This window comes from Pseudomicrostroma glucosiphilum, assembly GCF_003144135.1.
Source record: "Pseudomicrostroma glucosiphilum strain MCA 4718 unplaced genomic scaffold BCV69scaffold_2, whole genome shotgun sequence".
NCBI lineage: Eukaryota > Fungi > Basidiomycota > Exobasidiomycetes > Microstromatales > Microstromataceae > Microstroma > Microstroma glucosiphilum.
In genome coordinates this window covers 170994-193588 of record NW_020289914.1, presented here as the reverse complement: position 1 = coordinate 193588, position 22595 = coordinate 170994, and the positions used below count along the sequence as shown (strand labels likewise).

At 55.7% G+C, this 22595-nt stretch overlaps 6 protein-coding genes across 6 annotated transcripts; 4 read left to right on the top strand and 2 right to left on the bottom strand.

The window, feature by feature from the left end:
- Positions 1 to 17: 17 nt before the first annotated feature.
- On the top strand, positions 18 to 4602 carry BCV69DRAFT_255466 (beta and beta-prime subunits of DNA dependent RNA-polymerase). Its single transcript, XM_025490581.1, has 2 exons — positions 18 to 381; positions 459 to 4602. The coding sequence occupies exons 1-2, from the start codon at positions 202 to 204 to the stop codon at positions 4485 to 4487; spliced, it is 4209 nt and encodes a 1402-aa protein (XP_025349844.1). The 5' UTR covers positions 18 to 201; the 3' UTR covers positions 4488 to 4602.
- Positions 4603 to 4825: 223 nt separating this feature from the next.
- Positions 4826 to 8371, top strand: BCV69DRAFT_280283 (SPX-domain-containing protein). The gene has a single exon (XM_025491559.1). The coding sequence runs from the start codon at positions 4842 to 4844 to the stop codon at positions 7938 to 7940; it is 3099 nt and encodes a 1032-aa protein (XP_025349843.1). The 5' UTR covers positions 4826 to 4841; the 3' UTR covers positions 7941 to 8371.
- Positions 8372 to 10663: 2292 nt separating this feature from the next.
- Positions 10664 to 13660, top strand: BCV69DRAFT_275624 (hypothetical protein; the record flags this gene model as incomplete). The annotated part of the gene is made up of 1 exon (XM_025491082.1): positions 10664 to 13660. One exon carries the CDS (start codon positions 10664 to 10666, stop codon positions 13658 to 13660), a length of 2997 nt encoding a protein of 998 aa, XP_025349842.1.
- A 1401-nt stretch (positions 13661 to 15061) lies between these two features.
- BCV69DRAFT_296661 (hypothetical protein) lies at positions 15062 to 15560 on the top strand (the record flags this gene model as incomplete). The annotated part of the gene is made up of 2 exons (XM_025494030.1): positions 15062 to 15205; positions 15321 to 15560. The coding sequence occupies 2 exons, from the start codon at positions 15062 to 15064 to the stop codon at positions 15558 to 15560; spliced, it is 384 nt and encodes a 127-aa protein (XP_025349841.1).
- A 527-nt stretch (positions 15561 to 16087) lies between these two features.
- Positions 16088 to 18613, bottom strand: BCV69DRAFT_280281 (WD40 repeat-like protein). Its single transcript, XM_025491558.1, has 5 exons — positions 18553 to 18613; positions 18368 to 18465; positions 18220 to 18274; positions 17557 to 17953; positions 16088 to 17474 (listed from the first exon to the last, which is right to left on the bottom strand). Exons 1-5 carry the CDS (start codon positions 18563 to 18565, stop codon positions 16343 to 16345), a joined length of 1695 nt encoding a protein of 564 aa, XP_025349840.1. The 5' UTR covers positions 18566 to 18613; the 3' UTR covers positions 16088 to 16342.
- A 506-nt stretch (positions 18614 to 19119) lies between these two features.
- On the bottom strand, positions 19120 to 22581 carry BCV69DRAFT_296659 (hypothetical protein; the record flags this gene model as incomplete). Its single annotated transcript, XM_025494029.1, has 2 exons — positions 19120 to 22245; positions 22336 to 22581. 2 exons carry the CDS (start codon positions 22579 to 22581, stop codon positions 19120 to 19122), a joined length of 3372 nt encoding a protein of 1123 aa, XP_025349839.1.
- Positions 22582 to 22595: the final 14 nt, after the last annotated feature.

Sequence of the window (22595 nt, the reverse complement as noted above, 5' to 3'; positions counted from 1 at the left end):
CATCCTTCAGCTGCTACCACTCTAGTACCTCCCTGCCGCGCTGCGTCCCTTCCACTACTCCTGCTGCCTTGTCACCACTCTCTGAGACCGCTTCTGAAAGCTGCAGGACAACGAAGATACCAGTCTGATGTGGTAGAGTCTCACCCCAGAAGAACGGGTCCCTACGCGTGGCCTTTTCCTTTCCCCCTGCCATTCGCAATCATGATGAAGGAACTCGTGTCGCACAATGCTCCCAAGCAGATCAAGCACATCCAATTCGGAGTGCTGTCTCAGCAGGACATTGTGAATATCTCAGAGCTAGAATGTACCTCTCGCGAGCTCTACACGATGGGGCAGACGGAGAGGAAACCTACTAAAGGAGGAGTGCTAGACCGGAGATTGGTGAGTGTATGCTGCTAGTAGCAGATCGAGTCGTCCTCTATGCTCATCCTCACCTTTTCTTTGTATGATGATGACAGGGAGTACCATCAAAAGCTGGCAATTGCGAGACTTGTGGTCTGAATCAGACTGAATGTGTAGGTCACTACGGCTACGTCCGGCTGGTGCTGCCCGTCTTCCATTGGGGATTCTTCAAACACACAGTCGCCATCCTCCAGGTCATCTGCAAGACATGTTCCTCCGTGCTACTCGACGAGTCATCTCGGAGAAAGTACCTCAGACTGTTCCGGAGGCCGAATCTCGAGAATCTACAACGGACAACGACCTTCAAGGCTGTAAATACAGCAGCTCGCAAAGTGCTGTACTGCCCCAAGTGCAATGCACTCAATGGAGTCGTGAAGAAGTCAGGCCCGCTCAAGATCGTGCATGAGAAGTTCAGGCAGAAGAAGCTCGCTGGTGAGAGGGAAGAATTCCACAAGACCTTCTCGACTGCTGTCCAGATGGCGGCGGGCACAGGCCCTGGAGACATCAAACCTCACCTTCACAAAGCTCAAGAGGATCTGAATCCTCTCATGGTACTGGATCTCTTCAAGCGGATTTCAGATGAAGACTGCGAGCTGCTAGGTTTGAGACCAGAACATGGGAGACCTGAAGAGTACATCTGGCAATACATCTGTGTTCCGCCAGTGTGCATTCGACCTACCGTAGAGCAAGACGGGGCCACAAATGAAGATGACCTCACAGTGAAACTCAGCGAGATCATCTTCACCAACACAGTCATCAAAGCAGGTCTGATGCGATCAGGAAAAAGCTCTTCGACGACGTCACAACTGATGGAGCAGTGGGAATGGCTCCAGTTGACAGTAGCACTCTACATCAATTCAGAAATGCCAGGTCAGCCTATCATGCCTGCGGCAAAGCCGCTGCGAGGCTTCTGTCAGCGACTGAAAGGAAAGCAAGGTCGTTTCCGTGGTAATCTCTCTGGTAAGCGAGTCGACTTCTCCGGACGTACTGTCATCTCTCCCGATCCCAACCTGAAGGTTGATGAAGTGGCTGTACCAGAAAGAGTAGCCAAGATTCTGACGTATCCCGAGAGAGTCCATGCTAGCAACATCGAGAGCCTCAGAGCTGCCGTACTCAATGGTTGCGACGTGCATCCTGGGGCCAATTACGTCACCGACTGTGAGACAGGTATGAAACGATTCCTCAAATTCGGAGGGTCCGTAGAGATGGCAGCGCAAAAACTCAAGATTGGTGACATCGTCGAGCGACATATTCGCGATGGCGACATTGTGCTCTTCAATCGACAGCCGTCGCTCCACAAGCTCTCCATCATGTCTCACCGCGCCAAGATTAGGCCGTGGAGGACCTTCCGACTGAACGAGTGTGCTTGCAATCCCTACAACGCCGATTTCGACGGAGACGAGATGAATATGCACGTACCCCAGACGGAGGAAGCTAGAACCGAAGCTACGATCTTGATGGGAGTGAAGCACAATCTCGTCACTCCACGTAACGGCGAACCTCTGATTGCTGCCATCCAGGACTTCATCACTGCCTCCTTCCTCATCTCACGACGTGATCGGTTCTACAACCGTTCTCAATTCGCTCAAGTCTGCTCTTACTTTGCCGATGCGAACCTGCACATCGATATCCCACCACCGGCGATCATGAAGCCTCAGCAGCTTTGGACTGGAAAGCAGGTCTTCAGCTGCATGATCCGGCCCAACAAGAATTCAAAGCACCTCGTTAATCTCGAGGCGCAGTGCAGAACCTTTGAGAAGCCCACCAATTCCAAGTACATCAAAGACATGAGTCCTAACGACGGCTATCTAGTCATTGTCAACTCAGAGGTGATGTGTGGTGTAATGGACAAGTCCACTGTGGGAGATGGAAAGAAAAACAGTGTCTTTGGCGTTCTGCTCAGGGACTATGGGCCAGACGCTGCCATTCAGGCCATGAACCGTCTTGCCAAGACATGCGCTCGCTGGCTGGCCAATCAAGGATTCTCTCTTGGCATCAACGATGTGATGCCTGGAGAAAGGCTTCGCAACACAAAGGATAGCAAGGTCGAAGTTGCCTATCGTGAATGTCTCGACCTCATTCAAAAGGCCAAGCTGGGCAAGCTGGACAACCTGCCCGGTTGCAACCAGGAGCAGACCCTCGAGAACATGATCTCCGGTGTGCTTAGTGGTGTCCGAAGTGACGTCGGAGAGATCTGTATGACGGAATTGAGTCGACACAATGCCCCGCTGATCATGGCAACCTGTGGATCCAAGGGTTCTAAGATCAATGTTGCGCAGATGGTCGCTTGTGTAGGACAACAGATTATCAGTGGATCTCGAGTGCCAAACGGCTTCCAAGATCGATCTTTGCCACACTTTGCCAAGAAGTCGAAGGACCCTCCTGCCAAGGGATTCGTGCGGAACAGTTTTTTCTCGGGTCTCACGCCCACTGAGTTCCTATTTCACGCCATCTCTGGCCGTGAAGGACTGGTCGATACTGCAGTCAAGACTGCAGAGACTGGTTACATGCAGAGGCGTTTGATGAAGGCCCTGGAAGATCTGTCGACGCACTACGACACTTCGGTGCGGAACTCAGTGGGCGGTGTCGTTCAATTCACATACGGAGATGATGGTCTCGACCCTGCTGAGCTAGAAGGCAACGCCCTCCCTGTCGAGTATTACCGATCGTGGCGACATTCCAAGGCCGTCAACGAGTCGGTCGTCGGGCGTGGGTTGTTGCCTTACGAAGTTGCTGAGCTGGTCGATGAGGTACTACAAAGCCACAAGTGGACGTCTGTTACCACTTCGAAGTACCGTGAGCAGGTGCGCGAGTTCTTGCAAGAACAGGTCATCCAAAAAGCTGGAAAGATCCGCGAAGCCTTCTCCTTATACCCGGCTACTGAGCGAGAGGATGAATGGGATGAGGAGACCGATCTGACGATGGGAGCGGACGCCGGTCAAATTGCTGTGGTAGACAACAAGACGAAAGTCAAGAAGGCGGCCATCGACACCTTCCTCGATCTGTGCTACACAAAGTACTTGCGTGCCAAGATTGAGCCAGGGTCCGCCGTCGGAGCCGTCGGCGCGCAGTCGATTGGAGAGCCAGGTACCCAGATGACACTCAAGACCTTCCACTTTGCCGGTGTCGCTTCCATGAACGTCACACTGGGTGTGCCACGTATCAAAGAGATCATCAATGCAGCAAAGAACATCAACACACCTATCATCGACGCCACTCTTGTCAACCACAATGAGAGAGCTGCTCGTATTGTCAAGGGCCGTATCGAGAAGACGTATTTGGGAGACGTCGCTGCTGTCATCGAAGAGGCGTGGTCTTGGAACTACGTCTACCTCGGGGTACACATTGACATGAACGCCATCCGCAAGCTGCAGCTGGAGGTCACTCTGGATGAAATCAAGTGGGCCATAGTGCGAGCACCAAAGCTCAAGATTCGCGAAGACATGGTGATGATCGTACCTTCAAAGAATCGTATCCGAGTGTACATCCAAGGCAAAGAAAAGGAGCTGTACTACAATCTCAAGCTTCTGAAACGTCAGCTGCCTCGAGTCATCATCAAGGGTATTCCCACTGCTGTTCGAGCAGTCATCAACGATGAGAAGGGAACTCGTAAGCTCCTTGTCGAAGGCTATGGTCTCAAGGAGGTCATGACAACGGACGGCATCGTCGGTACGCGAACCCATACCAATCACGTCGACGAGATGGCTCGAGTGCTGGGCATTGAGGCTGCACGTACCTCGATCTTCAAGGAAATCGACTATACCATGTCTAGTCACGGTATGTCGATCGACCCTCGACACGTCATGCTTCTGGCGGACGTGATGACCTACAAGGGCGAGGTGCTGGGTATCACTCGTTTCGGTGTCGCAAAGATGAAGGACAGTGTCTTGATGCTGGCCTCGTTCGAAAAGACGACAGACCATCTCTTCGACGCTGCGCTGTACGGAAAGATGGACTCTGTCGCTGGTGTCTCCGAGTCGATCATCATGGGCGGCCCTTCCAGGGGCGTGGGCACTGGTATGGTTACCCTGGTGAGCAGCAAGCCTGCTCTGCCGCAACCGAGGGCGTTGGTCTTCGACTGTTGATCGCGGTGTCATTTTGTCGCCTCCTTTTATCTCTCCGGGCTTTCCCCCCTCACTTGTACTTTCTGCATCACGTCGCTATCCCTCTCCTACGACAATTGACGACTTTGTACAGACGAAGCACGTTTGCTCCCGGGCCCAGGTCCGTTCCGACATGTGCGCCTCCCGTTCCTGTGGGGCCGCAAAGTGGCGGATCTTTCCCGCGTTTGCTCGGCTGCCCGCCTTGGCAGCGACAGAATCTCCCGCATTGGCCCCTTGCTGCCGCCCCACCCGCCTCTTGCTCCTCCTCCTCCTCATCCTCATCGTCATCGCTCCCACCTCTTCATCTCGGCTTCGCTACGTGACTTCGGTCGTTGCATGCCCAGTAGTCCTCAGCAGAAAGACGTCAGCTTCAATAGAGTCAGCCGCTCTTCCTTCATCGATTCATCTCATCGGGCACTCTTTGATTACGACGTCGAAGGACAGGGCGCAGCACAGATCTCCACTACTCCTCGACCATATCTAGATCGCAACGACGACAACGACGAAGCCGAGGGAGAGAGCATCCCACTAGAGACTTTCGCATCTCGGCAGGCGCACACACGGACGCCTGAGCCGCATCCACCCACCCACGCTAGCGAGCGATACGCCTACCTCCTTCATTCGCCCGCCAGGATGAAGTTCTCTCATAGCTTGCAGTTCAACAGCGTGCCCGACTGGGCAGACAAGTACGTCGCCTACTCCAATCTTAAGAAGGCCATCTACAACCTCGAGCAGGACCAAAAGGTGGACGACCTTCCCTCTGCAGGAGATCAGAGGAATGATGACATTGAGGCTGAGTCGGCCAACCTTCTGGCTCAGTCTAACAATGAGGCTGACGGCATCTTTCTCAAATTGCTGGACCGCGAGCTGCGGAGAATCTGTGATTTCTACGACTTCAAGGAGAAGGAGCTCACTGGGGATCTGGAGACCTTGCAAAGGGATCTGGAGAGAGCTGAGCGGGAAGACATGGCTGGGGCGGACATGACAGCTGATAGCGATGATGATGATGACGATGATGAACAGGGTCGTCTGGTGAATCCTCACGACGAATCTGCGCCGAGCACCGTGAGGGGACGCAATTCGATCTCTCAATCAGGTGGGGGTAGGAGGCGCAGCTTCGAAGCGGTGTTCCATGACCCCAGGCAATATAACGAGGCTTCTCGGGAGGAGAGGCAGATGAGGGGCCTCGACAACACTTCGAAGACCTCGAGCAATCAGCAACCAAGCTCTGGAGGTAGTGGACAGACCTTAGAACAACAGGTCAACTCTGCTCCTACTGCTGCAGAGACGTCTGTACCTGACGTGCTCGCTATTGCAGCTGATCGACCTCCCCGCAAACGGACCGACTCTTCGGCTAGTCAGACTGGCAAGCCCTGGTCGGCTTTCTTCAAGAGGAGGCCATCGCAGAAGCGCTCCCTTGGCCTCGTCAGCAATGATCCCGCAGGTCTAGAGAGTCCCATCGGCTTGGCCGGACGCAGTGATCCCGGTGATAGCTCGGTCTTTGGCGAGGGCAAATCGCTCAGCGTTTGGACTGCCGAGAACGATTATGCAATCGACTTGCGGATCACCTTCAAGCGTCGTATCACAGATGTCTTCGTAGCCATGTCAGAACTCAAGCAGTTTACCCAGCTCAACGAGACTGGAATGAAGAAGATCCTGAAGAAGTACGACAAGATCCTGGGAAGCTCACTCAAGGACGCTTATCTGGGTCAAGTTGTCAAGTCCCAATATGCCTTCAGAGCGAGTACGAGGGAGCAGTTGGATCAGTACATCACGACCCTGACGCAGTACTATGCCAAAGTCGTCACATCTGGTGACATGACCCTGGCCGTGGCTCAGCTGAAAGGTCACCTCAGGGAGCAAGTCGTGTGGCAGCGGAACACCGTCTGGAGGGAAATGATCGGGATTGAGAGGAGAGCTCAGGGTGCTAGCCTGCAGTCCACCGTCATGGGCAGCACTGCAAAGGATGGCGAGAAGCCAAAGCCCACCAAAATCTTCGGATTTACTCTTCCCGTCTGGCTGGGCATCCCGGCCATTCAGCTGGCTTCGGCATTCCTCTTGCTAGCCCTTCTACTCAAGGCCCCAGGGCTGCGCTTTTTCCCTCGCGTAGAGGAGCAGAATTGCCTCGCCATGCTAGCCTTCTGCACAGTCCTATGGGCTACGGAGGTCATTCCGCTCTTCGTCACATCTCTGCTGGTGCCCTTCCTCGTCGTGACGCTGAGAGTTGGCCGTACCGATGACATCGAGGATCGCCGCATGAATGCCAACGAAACCACAAAGTGGATCTTCTCGACGATGTTTACCCCCAACATGTGTCTGCTCCTCGGAGGATTCACCATTGCTGCCGCCTTGTCCAAGTATGGAATCGATAAGCTCTTGGCTCAAAAGGTCTTGCGACTAGCGGGCACAAAGCCTGCCTACGTGCTCCTTGCCCACATGGCCGTGGCTTGCTTTGCCTCAATGTGGATCTCAAATGTCGCTGCGCCGGTCTTGATGTACTCGCTGATTCAGCCCATCCTGCGGAACCTGCCCTCCAAATCTACCTTTGGCCCAAGCTTGATCATGGGAATTGCCCTGGCCTCCAACATCGGTGGACAGACTTCTCCTATTGCTTCGCCTCAGAATCTGATTGCTCTGCAGTACATGCCCGGAGGTGGAATCGGATGGCTACAGTGGTTCGCTATCACCATCCCCGTCTCAGGACTGTCCCTCGTCGTTATCTGGATTCTGCTCCTCTGGGCCTACGGTAGCGGCAGAGGAACGGTGATCAAGAAGATCTCCGAGAGTTCAGACCGCTTCACTGGTATCCAGTACTACATCTCAGCGGTCACCATCGGTACGATTGTGCTGTGGTGCGTGGAACGCAACTTCGAGTGGATGTTCGGAGACATGGGCGTCATTGCCATCATCCCCATGATTCTCTTCTTCGGCACCGGCATCCTGTCAAAGGAAGACTTCAACAACTTCCTTTGGACCGTCGTCATCCTCGCAATGGGTGGAATTGCCCTCGGAAAGGCAGTCACTTCCTCTGGTCTCCTCGACTCAATGGACGATGTGATCCAGTCGCTGGTCAAGGGCATGCCCATCTGGCAGGTCCTCTTCTCCCTCCTAGGCATCTCTCTAGTGGTTGCCACTTTCATCTCTCACACCATCGCCGCGGTGCTCCTCGTACCCATCGCCTCGCAGGTGGGAGACTCGCTGAGCGACCCGCACCCCAAGCTCCTCATCATGGCTACGGTGCTCACTGCTTCGGCTGCGTGCGGACTGCCAGTCAGTGGCTTCCCTAATATGACAGCGGTGAGCCAGGTGGATTCAGTGGGCAGGCGGTATGTCACTGCAAAGGATTTCCTCAAAGTGGGAGTGCCTGCCAGTCTGCTCGCGACGGCCATCGTGGGCACGCTGGGGTATTTGATGATGACCCTGGTTGGGTTGTAAACGAACAGCACAAGAATTCTGCGGGTGGGTGGTCATCACGTCGGCGATCAAGGACGAGGAGAAAAGGGGTCGACTCTATTGTAGTGATGCTCGGTACTGTGGTGTGCTGTGCTGTCCCCTGCTCTCCTTTTTGCCTCCGTCTGCGGACGACTTCTGTGCAATGCATTATGTCTATCTTGCTCATGAGAATGATGTACTGTCCCTATAGTCTTCTCATACCTACACCCACCACCTCGATCCTTCCCACTCCTGAACCGCCTCCATACGGACCGGTAGGGTCAGCGAGCTCGTCCCCAAAAACGTCTGCATCGATCGTAGTCCAGTACTCCAGTCTTGCCTTGACTCCAGAAGAAGCCGGGCCGGAGGAGCCTTTGCCTTTCCCCAACTTATTCCCATTCCCAATAGACATGTCCCCCGCTTGCGACACCAGTGGTTCCTCTACCCCTCCTTGCTCCTGCTCAACACGGGCATTGTACTCCTCGCAGGCCTCGCGGAGAGGATTGTGTCCGTCCAGACTTACGGGAACGCCGGTGTAGAGGAGACAGAGCCCGCCGGGACGGAGCAGTCGTAGGGACTCGTGGAGAATGGTAAGAGGGAGTGAGAGGCCGCGCGAAGAGCCTCCGTCGGCTGGAAGATTGGGGAGGTCAAGGTTGGAGAGGAGCGTGGTCAGCATCGGACTTAGGAAGGCGGAGAGGTTGGACCGCTTGCTGTTTGTGCTCACCGTACGACGCGCCCTTCTTGGTCGTTCTAGAGGGAGGAGTCCTCGTCCTTCCTCTACTGGCTTCTCCTCCTTCCTCGTCTTCGTCCTCCTCGGGAATGGCGTCTTCACTGCCAAAAGCAATGTACGGCGGATTGGATACGATGAGGTCTACCTCTGCCTTTTCCTCCTCGGTGAGTGCCTGCAGGAGGTCGCTCTCCCTGAACTTGAGTCGGTCGCCCCAAGTCGCTTCCTCTTCTGCTCCAGAAGGGGAGAGTGAGTAAGAGGAGCAAAGAGATGAGTGGTGATGGTAGAGAGAGCCGTTTACTTCGGCAAATGCGAGCGCCTTGGGATTGATATCCGTGCCGAGGACACGAGCGACAAGAGGCTCTTCGTCCTTGGTGGCCTTTGCAGGCTGCACGTCTAGCTCGGCGGGGCCTTCTGCCTTCTTCAAGCCGGCAATGGCCAAAGCACCCGCTCCAGCACCCGTACCAACGTCCACGCCCAATTTCCACTGTCCAGAAGCATCTGGAGCCGGGAGATCCGCCAAGGCAGAGGAGAGGAAGGAGAGGAAGCGATAGGAGTCTGGGCCGAAGAAGACTGCGTCGCTTGCGCTTGTTGGGAAAGAGGAGTGGGCATACAAGATGGACTGGCGCTTCTTTAGCTCCTCCATTAGCAATTCTCGGATCTTTGGGTCGGAGGCATGTCGAGGTGTGAATGATGGGAGGTACAAGTTGGAGAAGCGGATCTTGGGAACGAGGAGTCCGTCCGATTCTCGAGCGAGCAGCGGCGAGTCACTGTCAACGAGATAGATGGCCTTGTCCATGCTGCCGATCTGTACAGGCATGCTCCATCCCCAGAGACTCCTGGCGTCCTCTGCCCGTAGAGAGAGCTTATCGCGGAAGATGGCCTGCGTGGCCTCATCCACGGCCCCACCAGGTCGGGAGCGACTGGCCTCGCGGGCGTCCTGCTCTACCTGTCCTTCATCGACGGGATTGCGAGGCTCTAGTGACCTGCCTCGATCTGTTGCTCGCCCATTTGCACTCTCTCCACGTCCACGTGTCGCTCCACTGCTTACCCCGCGTCCGTACCTTGACCGAGAGCGACTCTTGACGCGCTCAATGGCAATGTTGCGCTGCCTTTCACGAACCAGGCGATGCAAGACCTTGGCGTGCGTCTCTGGCGTGGGAGTGTAGAAGGTGTAGGGTGTTGAGAAGTCCCTCTCTCCAAGACCATCTTCTGCGCCTTGATGAGGCTGAGAGAGAGTCAGACCAAGCTCGAGGAGCGAAGAATGGAAAGCAGACCGAGGATGCGGGGTAGTAGCTGCAGGGGCAGAGGAGGGGGAATCGGAAGAGGGGGGTTCCGCTCTAGGCAGCCCTCCGGCGTCGGAGCTCATTGTATTGTGCTGCTGGAGGGGGGCGAGGGTATGCTATGGAGATCCAGTTGCGAGGGATAGTGTCTGATTCGGGTAGAGATATGGCGAAGATGCCGTTCGAGATACGGCTGCTTGACTGATTGGTTGCCTTTCCGCCTCCACCCAAGTGACATGACAATCGGAAGCCGGGCCACGTGGCTGACTGTCCGTCCTCCACACCCCGCACAGCGCGTGGACCCTTCCGTGCAGGCTGGGGGCGTGTGACACACCTCTGCACACCTCCGTACAGCTTTCTGGGGCCTAGACTATTCGCGTACCTCGTTGAGTAAGCACGACGGGCCTCCGCAGGCAGGCGTCACCTACAGGATGCTTCAATGCATTCTTCCTCTTCTACTGCAACACAGCCCCTTGCGCCCTGAACAGCATGACCAAGGCAAAGCACATCATCTAAGCGCAGTCGATGCAGTGTACCTGACTCCTGCGCCGCACGAGCCATCTCCCTTCTTGCGCTTCTTCACTCCCTTACTTTACGCTTATTCCCACCATCACAACTACGACTTGTCGCCACCCCCTTCTTACAACAGCCTTTCATGACTCCATCAGCATAGTCGTCAGCCTTTCCTACTCACAAGAGCTTCCCCCATCTCCCTCATGGAGCAAGCATTCAGGTCATGGGCCCCCTTCGCCCCTTTCAAGGGCTCAGCAGCCTTCACCGTCACCCCCGCCCTCACGCCCTCCATCGAGCGCAGCAATCACTTTGATGCTCCCTCTCGCGCAGAAGAGGCAGCTAGGAGCTCCTCTGTCGACTCCAATGTCACTCTGGTCGACAGCCAAGAAGTCAAGGGCAGTCTCCCCTGCCCACCCAGTCACCATGGACCGGCTCCAAGCATCGATGGCTCTTCGCGCGGCATAGTCCCTGTGCTCAGCAGGGGTGTCTTCAAAGCTGATGCCTCATGGCATTGGGCCATGACCGATCGCGAACTCTACCACCGTCTGCAGAATCTCTCCTCCTATCCCTCAGCAGTACCCATCGCTCGACGTCGTGTCTTTGGTGAGATGGCCAGCCTACTCGCTGATGCTGCTCTGTTGGAACAGGACGGAACGCACGTCTTTTCCCTTGCAAAGTGTTTCGATCCTGATGAGTTCAAGGCATTTCTGCAGAGAAGCCACGATGCTACTACCGACAAGTTCAGCGCCTACAACACGAGGAGGGCCGAGGCCAGCCGGAAGTATGTGGACGAAGAAATGCCGCAGCAATCCCAAAAGGGCTCCTCATTGGACCGCACATTGCGCAAGAGACGGAGAGCTGTTGCAGGTCAGGAGATGTTCCGTGGAGACAGGGAGCTGGCAAAGGCATGGATGAGGCGGTCCAGTGTGGTCAAGTACGTCGATGGAGCTTGGCTGCAGCACCTTCATCGCACCACCACCGGCATTGGTGGGCTGGCAGACGGTAGGGGAGGCGAAGGCTCTCCTGCTTGGCTCAGAGCTCAACGGCGTGCTGCTAGAAACAGCTGGCAAGTCATGAGTGAGGAGTTGGGTGACGGTGACATCTTTCGGTCTCACGTAGCCATATACGACAATACCATGGACGCACTGGCAAGGGAAGACGAGGGCGAGTCTGCGTCGTTACCGCCCAAAGGCCATGATCGGGCTTTCACGGAATGGGAAGGAGCTGCCGGACATGATCCGCATCACCCGAAGTCCAGCGCGGGCTTGGGACAAGACAGCGATGGCAATGCCCGCTGTTGGCGCGCCGCTGTCGCTCAGCTAGCACTCTCGATATCTCCCAACGAGTTTCTTCCGGAGTCACTCGGCTGGAACGCAGCATATGAGGGCCTCCCACTCCATTTGCTCATTTCCGCCAGAGAGCTGGAAGAGCTCGACCTTGATGCATACTACTTTTGGCTGCACATCTCCATCGACAATGCAGCTACTGGGCACGCTGCTATGGCGCGAGAGTGCATCAACGACCTGCTACGGGAGGCTCAGGCGGCAAAAGGCCAGGACTTCGCAGATGAGGAGTGGGCCAGAGTCAAGCTGGGCTTTGCTTTGGCAGAGGCCATCCCGACGACTCCTATCCTGAGCGAAGGCGGAGATGAGGATGACCACACACCGTATGAGCTGACGTGGACAAGTGTCACACAGGAGGATGTCTCGCCAGCTTCTACCTCATCGCCGACTCATCACATCTCCTCCGATGTAATTCGCTCACAACTCGTCGACATCTTGAAGTCGAAAGCACCTACGGCACACGGTCTGCACCACGGCGTGCGAGCACGTCTAGCAGGCGAGTCTCTCTCCCACTGGCTCGACCCAATTCACGCCCAAGAGAGAGTGCCTCAGCTACTGGACGCCCTGTCTGCGAACCCCATCTGGATCAAGCCCGGCTCAGCTGGAGAGAGCAAGTTTGTCAAGGAATTCGAATGGGGAGGCAAGATGTTCGGCGCTATGACTGGCAATGAGGTTCACGTGCTGCGAACCTGGGTGGACAGTCTCGCCGTGCAGGGCGAAGAGGAGAAGGATGGCATTCGTCTCCTGAGCGACAGTGACGCCGAGCAAGCGGGCAGAGAGGCGCTCATGGTCTGGCTCTCCGCTCAGCTGCCAGAGGGTGTCCAGCCTCGCACAGCTTTAGAGACACCAGAATGGCTGCGCAGTCCTACCCTGCCGACAGTCCTTCTTGGTGCTGATCGGAAACTAGGCGACAAGCTCGAGTCATGGGCAGACTTTACCGCAAAAGTCGTGCCTGACCTCTACAAGGGTCTTGTGGAGCGGCCAGATGCGATCTCGAAACTGCCGACAAATTTGCCTGCATTGCTGGACGTTTTGGATCCCTCAAGCAACACGGGCAGCACGACTTCGACATCTAGCGACTTTCTGGCCTCCCTCTCCTCCCTCTATCCATGCCCGGCAATGCCCGCCTCATCCACAAACCTCCTTGACGCCCTCGCCCCTATCCTCCTCACCCTTCCCGCACCACTGGAGCGCTCCCTCTCCCTTTCTCCCGGTCGCCTCGCCTCTCACCTGGGCATGGCAGCAGTCAAGACTTTGCGTGTGCTGCATGGTTTCACCGAAGTGAGCGATCCAGCTCAGCAGGTAGAGCGTGGAGGGGATGGAAGAGAAGTAGGGTGTATGGGCACTGAAGACGGGCAGGGTTTGGGGATCTGGGAGCTAGTGGAGAGAGCATGGCAACGACGTTGGGCAGGCGAGAGTGTCAGTGGCAATGCAGAAGCACCTTCAATCGCTCTTGATGCGTTCAAAGATGGGCCACCGGCGAGACTAGCCCTACCTTCGCTGCTCCTGCTCCTCTCATCGCAATTCTGGGAGCTGGCACCAATTTTGCTGGGACTGCAGCTCTTCCTCGTGCAGGCTCTTCTGGGCAACAAAAGGGTCCTGGCTGTACTATCTGGCTTGGATTGCTCCGATGTTCTCACTGAGAAGGGTGTCGTCAATAGCAGTAGCGGAGAGTCACATCAGGTACGCGCCCAACTGGAGGGAATGGTCCTGCATGCCAATCGCTGGGTACAGCGTGCGATTGAGGTAGCTGTAGAGCGAGAGAGCTCAGAAGAGATGAGAGAGCAGGTGCGCAGCGAGGTTGCAAGGGGCTGGAGGATCGCCAGGCAGGGTGTGCAGGTCGCTCTCGAGGGTTGAGAGGGCGAGGAGGAGGGAAGGGTATGGCTCACGTGCTACCTACACATGAACAATGTCGTCATGGAATCTTGTCTGTCTCTGCCTATCTGTCGTCATCATCGAGCCGCTCCGTTGATGTATAGCTCGCAGCGCACATCATAGCGAATGCAAGCTTGATATCCAATAGCCCCACTCTACCATCCTTAGTCTTGTGTTCATCCACCGATCACGTGTCCGGATACAAGGAGGAGGTAGGACAATCAAGGAAAACGCTTAGCCCCGTCCGAAGGGGCCCCTCCCGGAGTCCACGCGATCCGGTGTAATGCGGGGTAAGCCGGCGGCTTCGATTTTGCTCCACTCAAGTCAAGTCGAGTCATCTCCACGGATGAATCTGTCTAGGGCCAGTCCTCGTCAAAGCCGCGGAGCGAGTGATCGCTGTAGTCAGGGCGAAGGGAGGCACGATAGTTAAAAAAGCCGGACTTAACGAGGATGACGCTGAACAATGAGAGATGAGAGATGACGCCTTCCACTCCCTATCCCTATCCCGTCTCGTGCCCCTTCAATAGTCGGTAAGCGTATCAGCTTTTTCCCACAATCTTACGCGTGGAGTACAGGGTGCGGTTCCTTACTCCCGCTCCCCTGCTCCCTCGATCCCGAGCCCGATCTCATCACTCTCATGCTCTATCTCCTCCCCGCGCCGCGACTCTTGAGATCGCAGTGGATCCTCCCTTGCGGCTTCAAGCCAGGCACCCAGGCAGGGTGCGGGGAGACAAGCTAAGCTCCACGCGTGCGGGTGGGTGTGTGCGAAGAGCTCAGCTTAGTCCCATGCCATGCCATGCCATGCCAGCCTAGGTCAGCTCACCCCCAGGCTCTAGTCCTGGCCCATCGGCTCAGCTTCGGCTTTGGGTCTTCGGAAGTTCCTTCGGCTCTGAGCGGCTGACTAGGGCCGAAGGACGAAAGGCCCACGAGTCCTCAGAGGTAAGCCACACACGCACCCACGCAGGCACGCAGGCGGGTCAGCTGAGTCAGTCAGTCTGACTCGAAGGCGGAGGGGCGGCGCTTGGGTTCCATCTTCGCTGCCTCGTTCGGCTTTAACCAAGTCTAAATCGGGGGCTGAGTCGGGCTCAGGCTCAGCCGGGCAACTCGTCCGTCAAGGCCCGCCCTTGGCTCCGCTCTCCGCGGGATTCGGGAAGCGTGACTCGGAACTCGGGGGAGAGTCATGGAGGTAAGCTTTTTCCTCAACGAAGACAGTAAAGAAGCCGGAGGGAAGGACCATGCTCCCTTTCATGTATATAGACAAGACACCATACCATTCACCCTTCCTTCTTGAGCATCCACTCACACACCCATACACACGACCTAGTCTTGTACACCTTGACCTTTACCTTTACCTTTGACTAGTACTGCCAAACATATCCAACAATGGCCCTCGCATCCTACATCTCCTTTTCTGCCCTCTACGAAATTGAGCAGCGTCAGCTACAACGTAGCGCAGCAGCTACCTCTACCTCTGCCCCTGCCTCGAGCAGCAGCAGCAGCAGTGGTATCATGAGGCGAGACTCAAACGTGAGTACCACTAGAGCAGGCAGACAGGCGGGCAGAGTTTCCACCAACACGACTATTCGATCCCGCGACTAACACCCACCCTTTACCCCTGTCCTTTCCTCCCGCCCTCCTCCAGTCTTCCACCAGCTCAACTTCAAGCAGCAGCACCTCTTCCTCTCGTGTTCACTTCCCAAGCACTCCTCCTTCTCCTTCTTCCTCTCCTTCTTCGGCGGAATCAGTCTACTCTTCTCACTCTACCAGCCTACATGCAGCTTCAAGGCGCTACAGTACAGAGGATGGTAGTCTACCCCATCCACCACGTATCGCTGAAGTCTCTGCACAGGATTTGAGCTTGAGGAGATATGGTAGGAGGTAGAAAAGGACGCATTGCTAGCAGAGAGAGTCAATTAGAATGACCATTCCTGCCAGGCTTTTATTGCACACTTTATTACCACTACCATCGAGGAGAAAAGGATACCAGTCCATCCTTGACGCGTTTCGCCCTCGCGAATACACAGCGCTCTCCGCAGCGCTGCACTGCTCCGCACCTAGCATCTAGCATCTAGCACTGGACGTCCATCCCATCTCTCAAATCGAGCAACCCGGAAACATCGTCGTGCAAACGCGCTTGGCTCAGTACCGAAGGATCCTCGCGCCTTCTTCACCCCGACCGAGCATCGGGAGGGAGAGGGGAGGATCCAGCTCCCAGCTAGGAGATCGACCGAGCCTCTGTATCGCCTTCTCCTCCGTCATCTCGCAGAGATCGACTCAGGCCAGGCAGGGGTGAAAGGGGGAAGAGACGAGGCGGGGAGGGGCATCAAGCTAGCAGGAACATAAAGTTGGAAAGGAGGAAAGAAGAAGAAAGAGGAAGAAAGAGGCAAGAAAGGAAGCTGCGTACTTCTCATCGCGACAGAAGACCCAATGTACAGTAGGATGATCTGTTTTTCGACTGTTGTATCTCTATACCTATCGAATGTTGTACCACTATAAAATTCGTCTGCTCGTCTGTACGATCATTTATCGGCAGCTCCACATGTACCCTGTCTGCCGACCTGCACATGCGCGAGGACAGGTCCATGAAGAGTATGCTGCTTTGAGAAAAGTTATAAGGCAGACTTCGAGCATACAAAGAGTGTGACAACCCCGCCCCAGCCCCAGTTACTCTGCCTTGGCGGGTCCAAAGGTCCTCATAACCCTATCCATGCCCACCGTCACCACCTCTCCCGTCCTAGCATCCCACTCCAGTCCACTCAATCCGTCTGCAGCCGCCTTTTCCACTTCGCACACCCGTAGCTCCTTCCACGTCTTGTTGGCATACACCTTGAGCTGACTAGAGGTAGCCACGGCCAGGTACGAAGCCGATGGATCGAACCGCACTAGAGCACCTTGAGCCGCTTCCGAAGTGAGAGGGATAGATGTGGTGAGGGCGAGTTTCCTCAAGTCCCATACTTGCGCCGAGGCCAGACCCTTGGCAGCAACGGCTAGCGAGTAGCCATTTTCGCTAAAGTCCAATGAGTCGACGGTCACAGCCTCTCCTGTCGAGCCTTCGCTGCCTTGGAGCACATTAAAGGTTGCAACCTTGGCCGCTGTCTTCACATCCCAGATGCGGACAACGCCTCCCGTAGTACCCATCGCCAGCAGCTGTCCATCGGGGTGCCACTGCACTGAGGCATACTCGTATCCGCCTGTCGCATCATCTGCCGACTCGCCTGCAGGCGCTGGAACAGTGAGTAGTGCATCGCTACCGGCGCTGAGATCATGCAATGTCCATGTACCATCCTCGAGAACAGTAGCTAGGAGGTCGCCGGAAGGATGAATCGAGATACCGCTGATAGACGCTTTGAAATCGCTCAGAGTATGCAAGAGGGTATATGATGGGACCTCGCCGTCTCCTTCCAGCTTCCAGACCTTGACGGTCTTGTCTTCTGACGCCGAGACAGCGAAGGCTGGGTTCGGGACTTCGTTGGCCTCTGGTCCAGAGGCCACGGCGCCAGCGTTGCTGCTGAATTCGACGTGTGTGATCTTCTTGGTATGACCCTTGAGATTTGCGACAGCCTTGTTACTGCTACCCGACGTAGACCGATCGTAGACGTGAACTTGCTTGTCTACACCTCCGGTCAATGTGAACTTTCCATTTGCAGAAATGGCTAGAGAAGAGACGCCAGGAGGCTTTGCAGAGTGTAGTGAAGTTGCTGCGCTCTTTTGAGAGAAGCTCTCCAGGTCGCTGGCGGTAGCATAGCCCTCTGCTACGGTCTTGCGCTTCGATTTAGCCTTGCGCAAGGCAGACAGCCTGTGGAGCAAAGGGAGAATGCAGTGTCAGTGCACGATTCAAGCATGTGTCGGTACGATCATCCGTCCGGCATAACACTAACCGGTCCCTTGTCTCGTCGAGCTTAGCCTCCACCTCGGCAGGCAGAGAAGCACCACCAACAGAAGGTCCCTCCGCCATCTCGGCATCTTCCACGCCCGCACCAGCTCCGTCTGCAGCAGCAGCCACAGGCGTAGCAGCGGCCACTCCACCTCCCAAGGTAGACTGAATATTTGCCAATGCTTCCCTAGCCTGGTCTCTTTCGAACATCAACCGAGCAATGACCCGATTAGCTGCATCGTTCGAATAGAGAGCATGTGCAAGCTCTTGCCTGACATTCTCGTATTGCCTCTTCAGATTGAACATCTCAAGCATTGTAGCATCGTATTCGTTTTGTAGCGATGAGAGAAGAGCCGGAATGGATGAGATTGTAGGAGGCCTTGGAGCGGCTGTCTTGGGATCTGCGAGAAACATCACAAAGGGGAGAAGCCAGAGGCGTAAGTCCTGGATCAAATGCTTGACTGGCCCCTGTCGCCACTTCTCGAATTCCTCATGCATTGTTCAGAAGGTCTTAGTCTAATCTGCGCCTCCTGGTCAAGGGAGCCTCATCAACAGCTTCTAGTTGATATTTGTTTTTGCTGATGTATCATCCTTTGCACGTCCCTCATTCCTTACTAGCATTGTATCAATCTTCATCGATCTCCATTTCGAAAGCGGCGCTACTCACTCAGCTTAATCTCTACCAGATCTGATTCTCTCAAGTCATCTCCAGTAATCGGGTCCTGCAAGTAGCGAAACCGAAGTCCGAGCGTTCTGTCAGTCCCACCCAGCTTTTCCAGCTTGGCTCCGCTCCGAGCGAAACAGGCAAGACTTACCTTGCCATTCTCATCAACATATTTCCTGATCAGCCTCGACTCAAAGACTAGTCCAGACTTGGTCGAGATGACGGGCGTCTGAGGAGGTTCGCCCGAGACTGGAAGATCGCAGGGGGGGAGAAGGCAGCAGGAAGCAGTCGATCAGCAACCAAACGTGCAGGCAGACGGATGCCTGGATTACTCACTTGCGCAGAACATCTTGGACGACAGACGACGGCCTACAGACAGAGAAAGGGAAGGGGGGAAGTGATGCGATGCGATGGTACGTGTCCAGTTGGAATGGCCGGATGGAGCGAGCGAGCGATTGAGCGACAGTACTCTACAGGACGTCGAAGCTGGAGGCTGCAACGCGACCTCGGAAGGTCTTCTTCCTACCGCGCGCATGGCATTTCTTCCGTTCCGATCACGGAGGCGATTGCATCGGACACAGAGCTTACATGTCACTGCGAGAGAGGAATTGGCTGACGGGGTACTAAGATTGACAGAACGACTAATAATACATACAGAGATAGAACAAATAGACTCGCTTCGGTGGCAGCCATCTCGATGTGAGAGGATGCCGACTGTGAATGGTGGTGTGGTGTTGTACGCTGCCCCTTCCTGATTCCCTCAATGTCTTCCGTTCCTTCTTGTGTCCTTGCCTTTCTCAAATGCACCCTTTGACTGACTTTACTTCTTCTTCTTCTGTCTATCCCTCGATCTCTCCCTCGCAACAGCCCCTCGGAAGCTCCACCTGCCTGTTTTTTCGCCTTCTACTCCCTCAGCAGCGCCCGAGCCTTGAGCACAAGAGCCGGTGGGAAAGCCCTTTCCTCCATACGTTCCACAACAGTCGCTGCGTTCCTGTAGAACCCGCTCGAGATCTCTAGTGCAATCATCCTCTCATACGTGGATGGCTCAGGGTGTACCTGCTCGAACGCAAGGGTCAACAACTCCATCTCTTGCTCCATTGTGAGGAAGAGGGGCTGAGTGGAGTGGCTGTGCTTGGACGTCTGTGCCAGGAGTTCCTGCACTGAGATCTTGACCATCTGGTCGCGCTCGCCCTGAGCTGCTCCCGAGCGTCGGTCGTGGTAGAGCTGACCATTCCCGGAGCCCGCGCCATGGTGACGAGGAAGAGGGTGGTTGCCCACGGAGGCCACACCGGCAGGAGGCTGGGACATGGCCATGAAAATAGTCCTGGCCTTCATGAGACCCTCTAGACCGCCATGCTTGGCGTAGCCCTCGATGGCATGGTTTGCGACATAAGCAGTGCGAGCCACGTTACATCGCACCATCTCGGCAAGGAGAGAGTTGATGAGATCCACCTTGCCGTGATGTGCGTAGACCTGCAAGAGCGACTCGTAAGCCACGGCGTCTGGGGCGCTGCCTGTCTTCAAGCTGATCGACCGGAAGATCTGCTGGCAGCGAGGGATATCACCGAGATGCAGACCATAGCAAGTGATCAGAGACGCCCAGTGAGGTCCAGCAACATCGACCGTGCGGTCTCGCAGCAGCCGTGCGAAGAGCTCATTCATGGCATCAGGCTGGACGGGCTGAATTGTGGCGTACTGATCTAGTAGCAGCTTGTAGGTATGGCTACTGGGTCGAACCCCGCGCTCCTGCATCTTGTTCCAATACTCGAGTGCCTTCATCCTGTCTGGGTGGGTATATGTGAAGAACTGGATCATCGAGTTGTATCCGGGTGGACGGGGAACAAACGATGGATCGCTCTCCATAGCTCGGAAGATGGCTTCAGCAGTGGCAATGTCGCCAACACGGACGGCGCAGTTAAGAGTTGCGCCATATGTGATAGAAGTAGGCTTGAGACCGAGAAGAGGCAAAGAATGATAAAGCTGCAATGCTCGTTCTGCCCTGCGAGCTCGGCCCAAGCGGGAGATGACCGTGTTGACGAGGTAGATATTAGGTACCACCTGCAGTCTCTGAGATTCTTCGAAGAGCTGCTCGGCAAGCATAGCCTCATCGGTGGAATCTCTGATAGACGAGATCAAGGCAGCGTAGGAGTTAGCGGTGGGAGCACAGCCGGCAGCTAGCAGAGCGTGCCTAGCAGCGTGAGCGCCCTCAGCATCTCCAGCATGTGCTAGAGCAGCCACCACATTGTCTTCCACTTCGGTCCATGCCGATGCCTGCCACGTCGGATCGCCGACAAGGCCAGAGACTGCGACATGCGCATGTTCTCGTAGCTCTTGCACCCGACCCAGCTTCCCCTCTCGTCCGAAGGCATTGAGCAATTGCGCAAATACTTCAGGGGGAGCGTAATTGCCATACGAGATTTCCTTCTTCAACAGGCGATATGCGGCTTCCAGGTTTGCCAGAGTGGCTGCCTTGCTTTCCTTGGCAGATGTGACGCCATTGTTGCGTCGAGGTCTCAAGAGAGATTTGACGCGGTCGCCAAGGTCGCAGTCGATCACGTGAAGCTGAGGATTGCCGAGAGCGGGAGCAGGAACAGAAGAAGCGATAGACGACGGTGATCGTAGCGTCACACTCGCGGAATCTTGAAGCGATGGAGCTGGCGAAGCGGCATGCAGTGAGGGAGAGACAGGGGCATTCTCTACTGGTACTGCAGCGGCAGTTTCAGCAACGATAGGCTGAGCTGTCTCTACGATCGGACTGCCAACTGCTGCTATATCTCCCTTGACAGGGCTAAAGTCGGGCGCAGCCAAGATCATTCCGCTTTGCGATGATGCATTGAGCGATTCAATCTTCTCGATCCAGGCCTGTGCGGTCACAACGTCGCCCACTGCTGCAAAGCCCGAGACAAGACCTCCAGTGATCTCAGCGCTTGGACTAGGCAGACCATCCTCGTTCATGAACATGCGTTCAAAGAGGCTGACTGCCTCTTCTGGAGCCTGCAGACGGAAGAAGAGATCGACAAAGCTCCTGAAAAGCGCCATCTCGGCAACGGCGTCGTTGATCCACTGCGAAGAGCGCATGGAGGCTATGCTCTCGTCGAGGATTTGCTTCACTGGCAAGAGATGCGAGTCGCTGGTGGTAGTCTGCAGAGTCTCGGCAGATGCAGCAAAGCAGGAGACGAGATGAGTGTATGTCGACGCATCGGCCAAGACGGCAGGTGCAGACGCTTTCATCATCTCGTAGATTGCAGCCGCCCTCTCCGTATCGCCCTTGGCCGCACAGCGTGAGAGCAGAGCGTTGTAGGCAGCGACGTCTTGCAATCCTGCAGGTGTCGTTGTGAGAATCCTCCAAGCTTCGGTCGAAGCTTGCTCTTCTGTCGTGACTTGAGGGGTATGCTCATCGCTGTGCTTCTCCTGGTCTCTGGCGCATAGCGCCTTGACGAGGATTGCAGACGTGGAACTATTAGGGAAACAGCCAGCGTCGAGCATATCCTTGTGCGTTTCCCTCACCTCCCGCAGGCTTTCTCCTGCTTCGCGTACAGAGACCTGGGCGGACAGGGCGGCATTGAAGCCAGCAGTCGTCTGTTGAGAGGAGGGAAGTTTTCGATATGCATCTACTAGGGCGAGAATTGCAACTCTATCGCGGCGGTTCTTCGCATCTACCAGATCTCTGTGCAGCTCAGCCGACTGATCGCTGGCAAGCAAGGAGGCAGGATCCTGCGCAGTAGAAGATGTGACCTGGTCTCTCGGCTCGGCAGCTCGGAAGGCATCTCTAAACCTGGCTTGTAGGACAGCGTGACTGAGGGATCCGGGGGCAGGCTTCTTTCCTGCAGCGGCTGCTTGCTTCTCTGAAGGCGAGAGAAGAAGGCCCTTTGGCGCTGACGAGGAAGCGGCAGAGTTACGTCTCCTCAAGCCATTCGTACTGTGAGTGTGCGGCGAGTGGAGCCTGTGATGCTCCTCTTCCTCATCGAAAGTGTTGGAGCTATCGTTAGCGGTCGAGCCCGCCTGAACGACAGCACGTCCACCGGTATTCTATGTGGCAAAGACAGTCAAGGGGATGGGTCAGGGAGACATGTGAGTCGCTGGTTCGCCCTCGGCACACGCTGCGTCTTGGCAACTCACGGTATATGTGAAATGAGCGCCACGTCCGGCGTGAAACTTGGCTCCACCTGCGCCCGAGCCAGGTCCTGCACCTGCACTGCTCAGAGAGGAGGAGGCTGTACTGAATGCCGAATTACCAGTGGTGCCTCCCACCCCTCCTTTGAAGGCATTCACTCCCTGGTGTACGCTGTTGGCGGCATTCTGAGCGTGCCAGTGGGCGTACCTCGATAGATGGAGTGCGAGCTTCGTCAAGGATGAAGCTGGCATGGCGGGTAGGGTTC

Bases quoted from the DNA above. Each gene is read 5' to 3' on its own strand.
- BCV69DRAFT_255466 (XM_025490581.1), top strand. From the start codon at position 202: ATGATGAAGGAACTCGTGTCGCACAATGCTCCCAAGCAGATCAAGCAC. The intron at 382-458 runs GTGAGTGTATGC...TGATGATGACAG, and splicing joins GAGTGCTAGACCGGAGATTG to GGAGTACCATCAAAAGCTGG.
- BCV69DRAFT_280283 (XM_025491559.1), top strand. From the start codon at position 4,842: ATGCCCAGTAGTCCTCAGCAGAAAGACGTCAGCTTCAATAGAGTCAGC.
- BCV69DRAFT_280281 (XM_025491558.1), bottom strand. The intron at 18,275-18,367 runs GTAAGTCTTGCC...CGCTACTTGCAG, and splicing joins ATGTTGATGAGAATGGCAAG to GACCCGATTACTGGAGATGA. The intron at 17,954-18,219 runs GTGAGTAGCGCC...TGTTTCTCGCAG, and splicing joins TCTGGTAGAGATTAAGCTGA to ATCCCAAGACAGCCGCTCCA.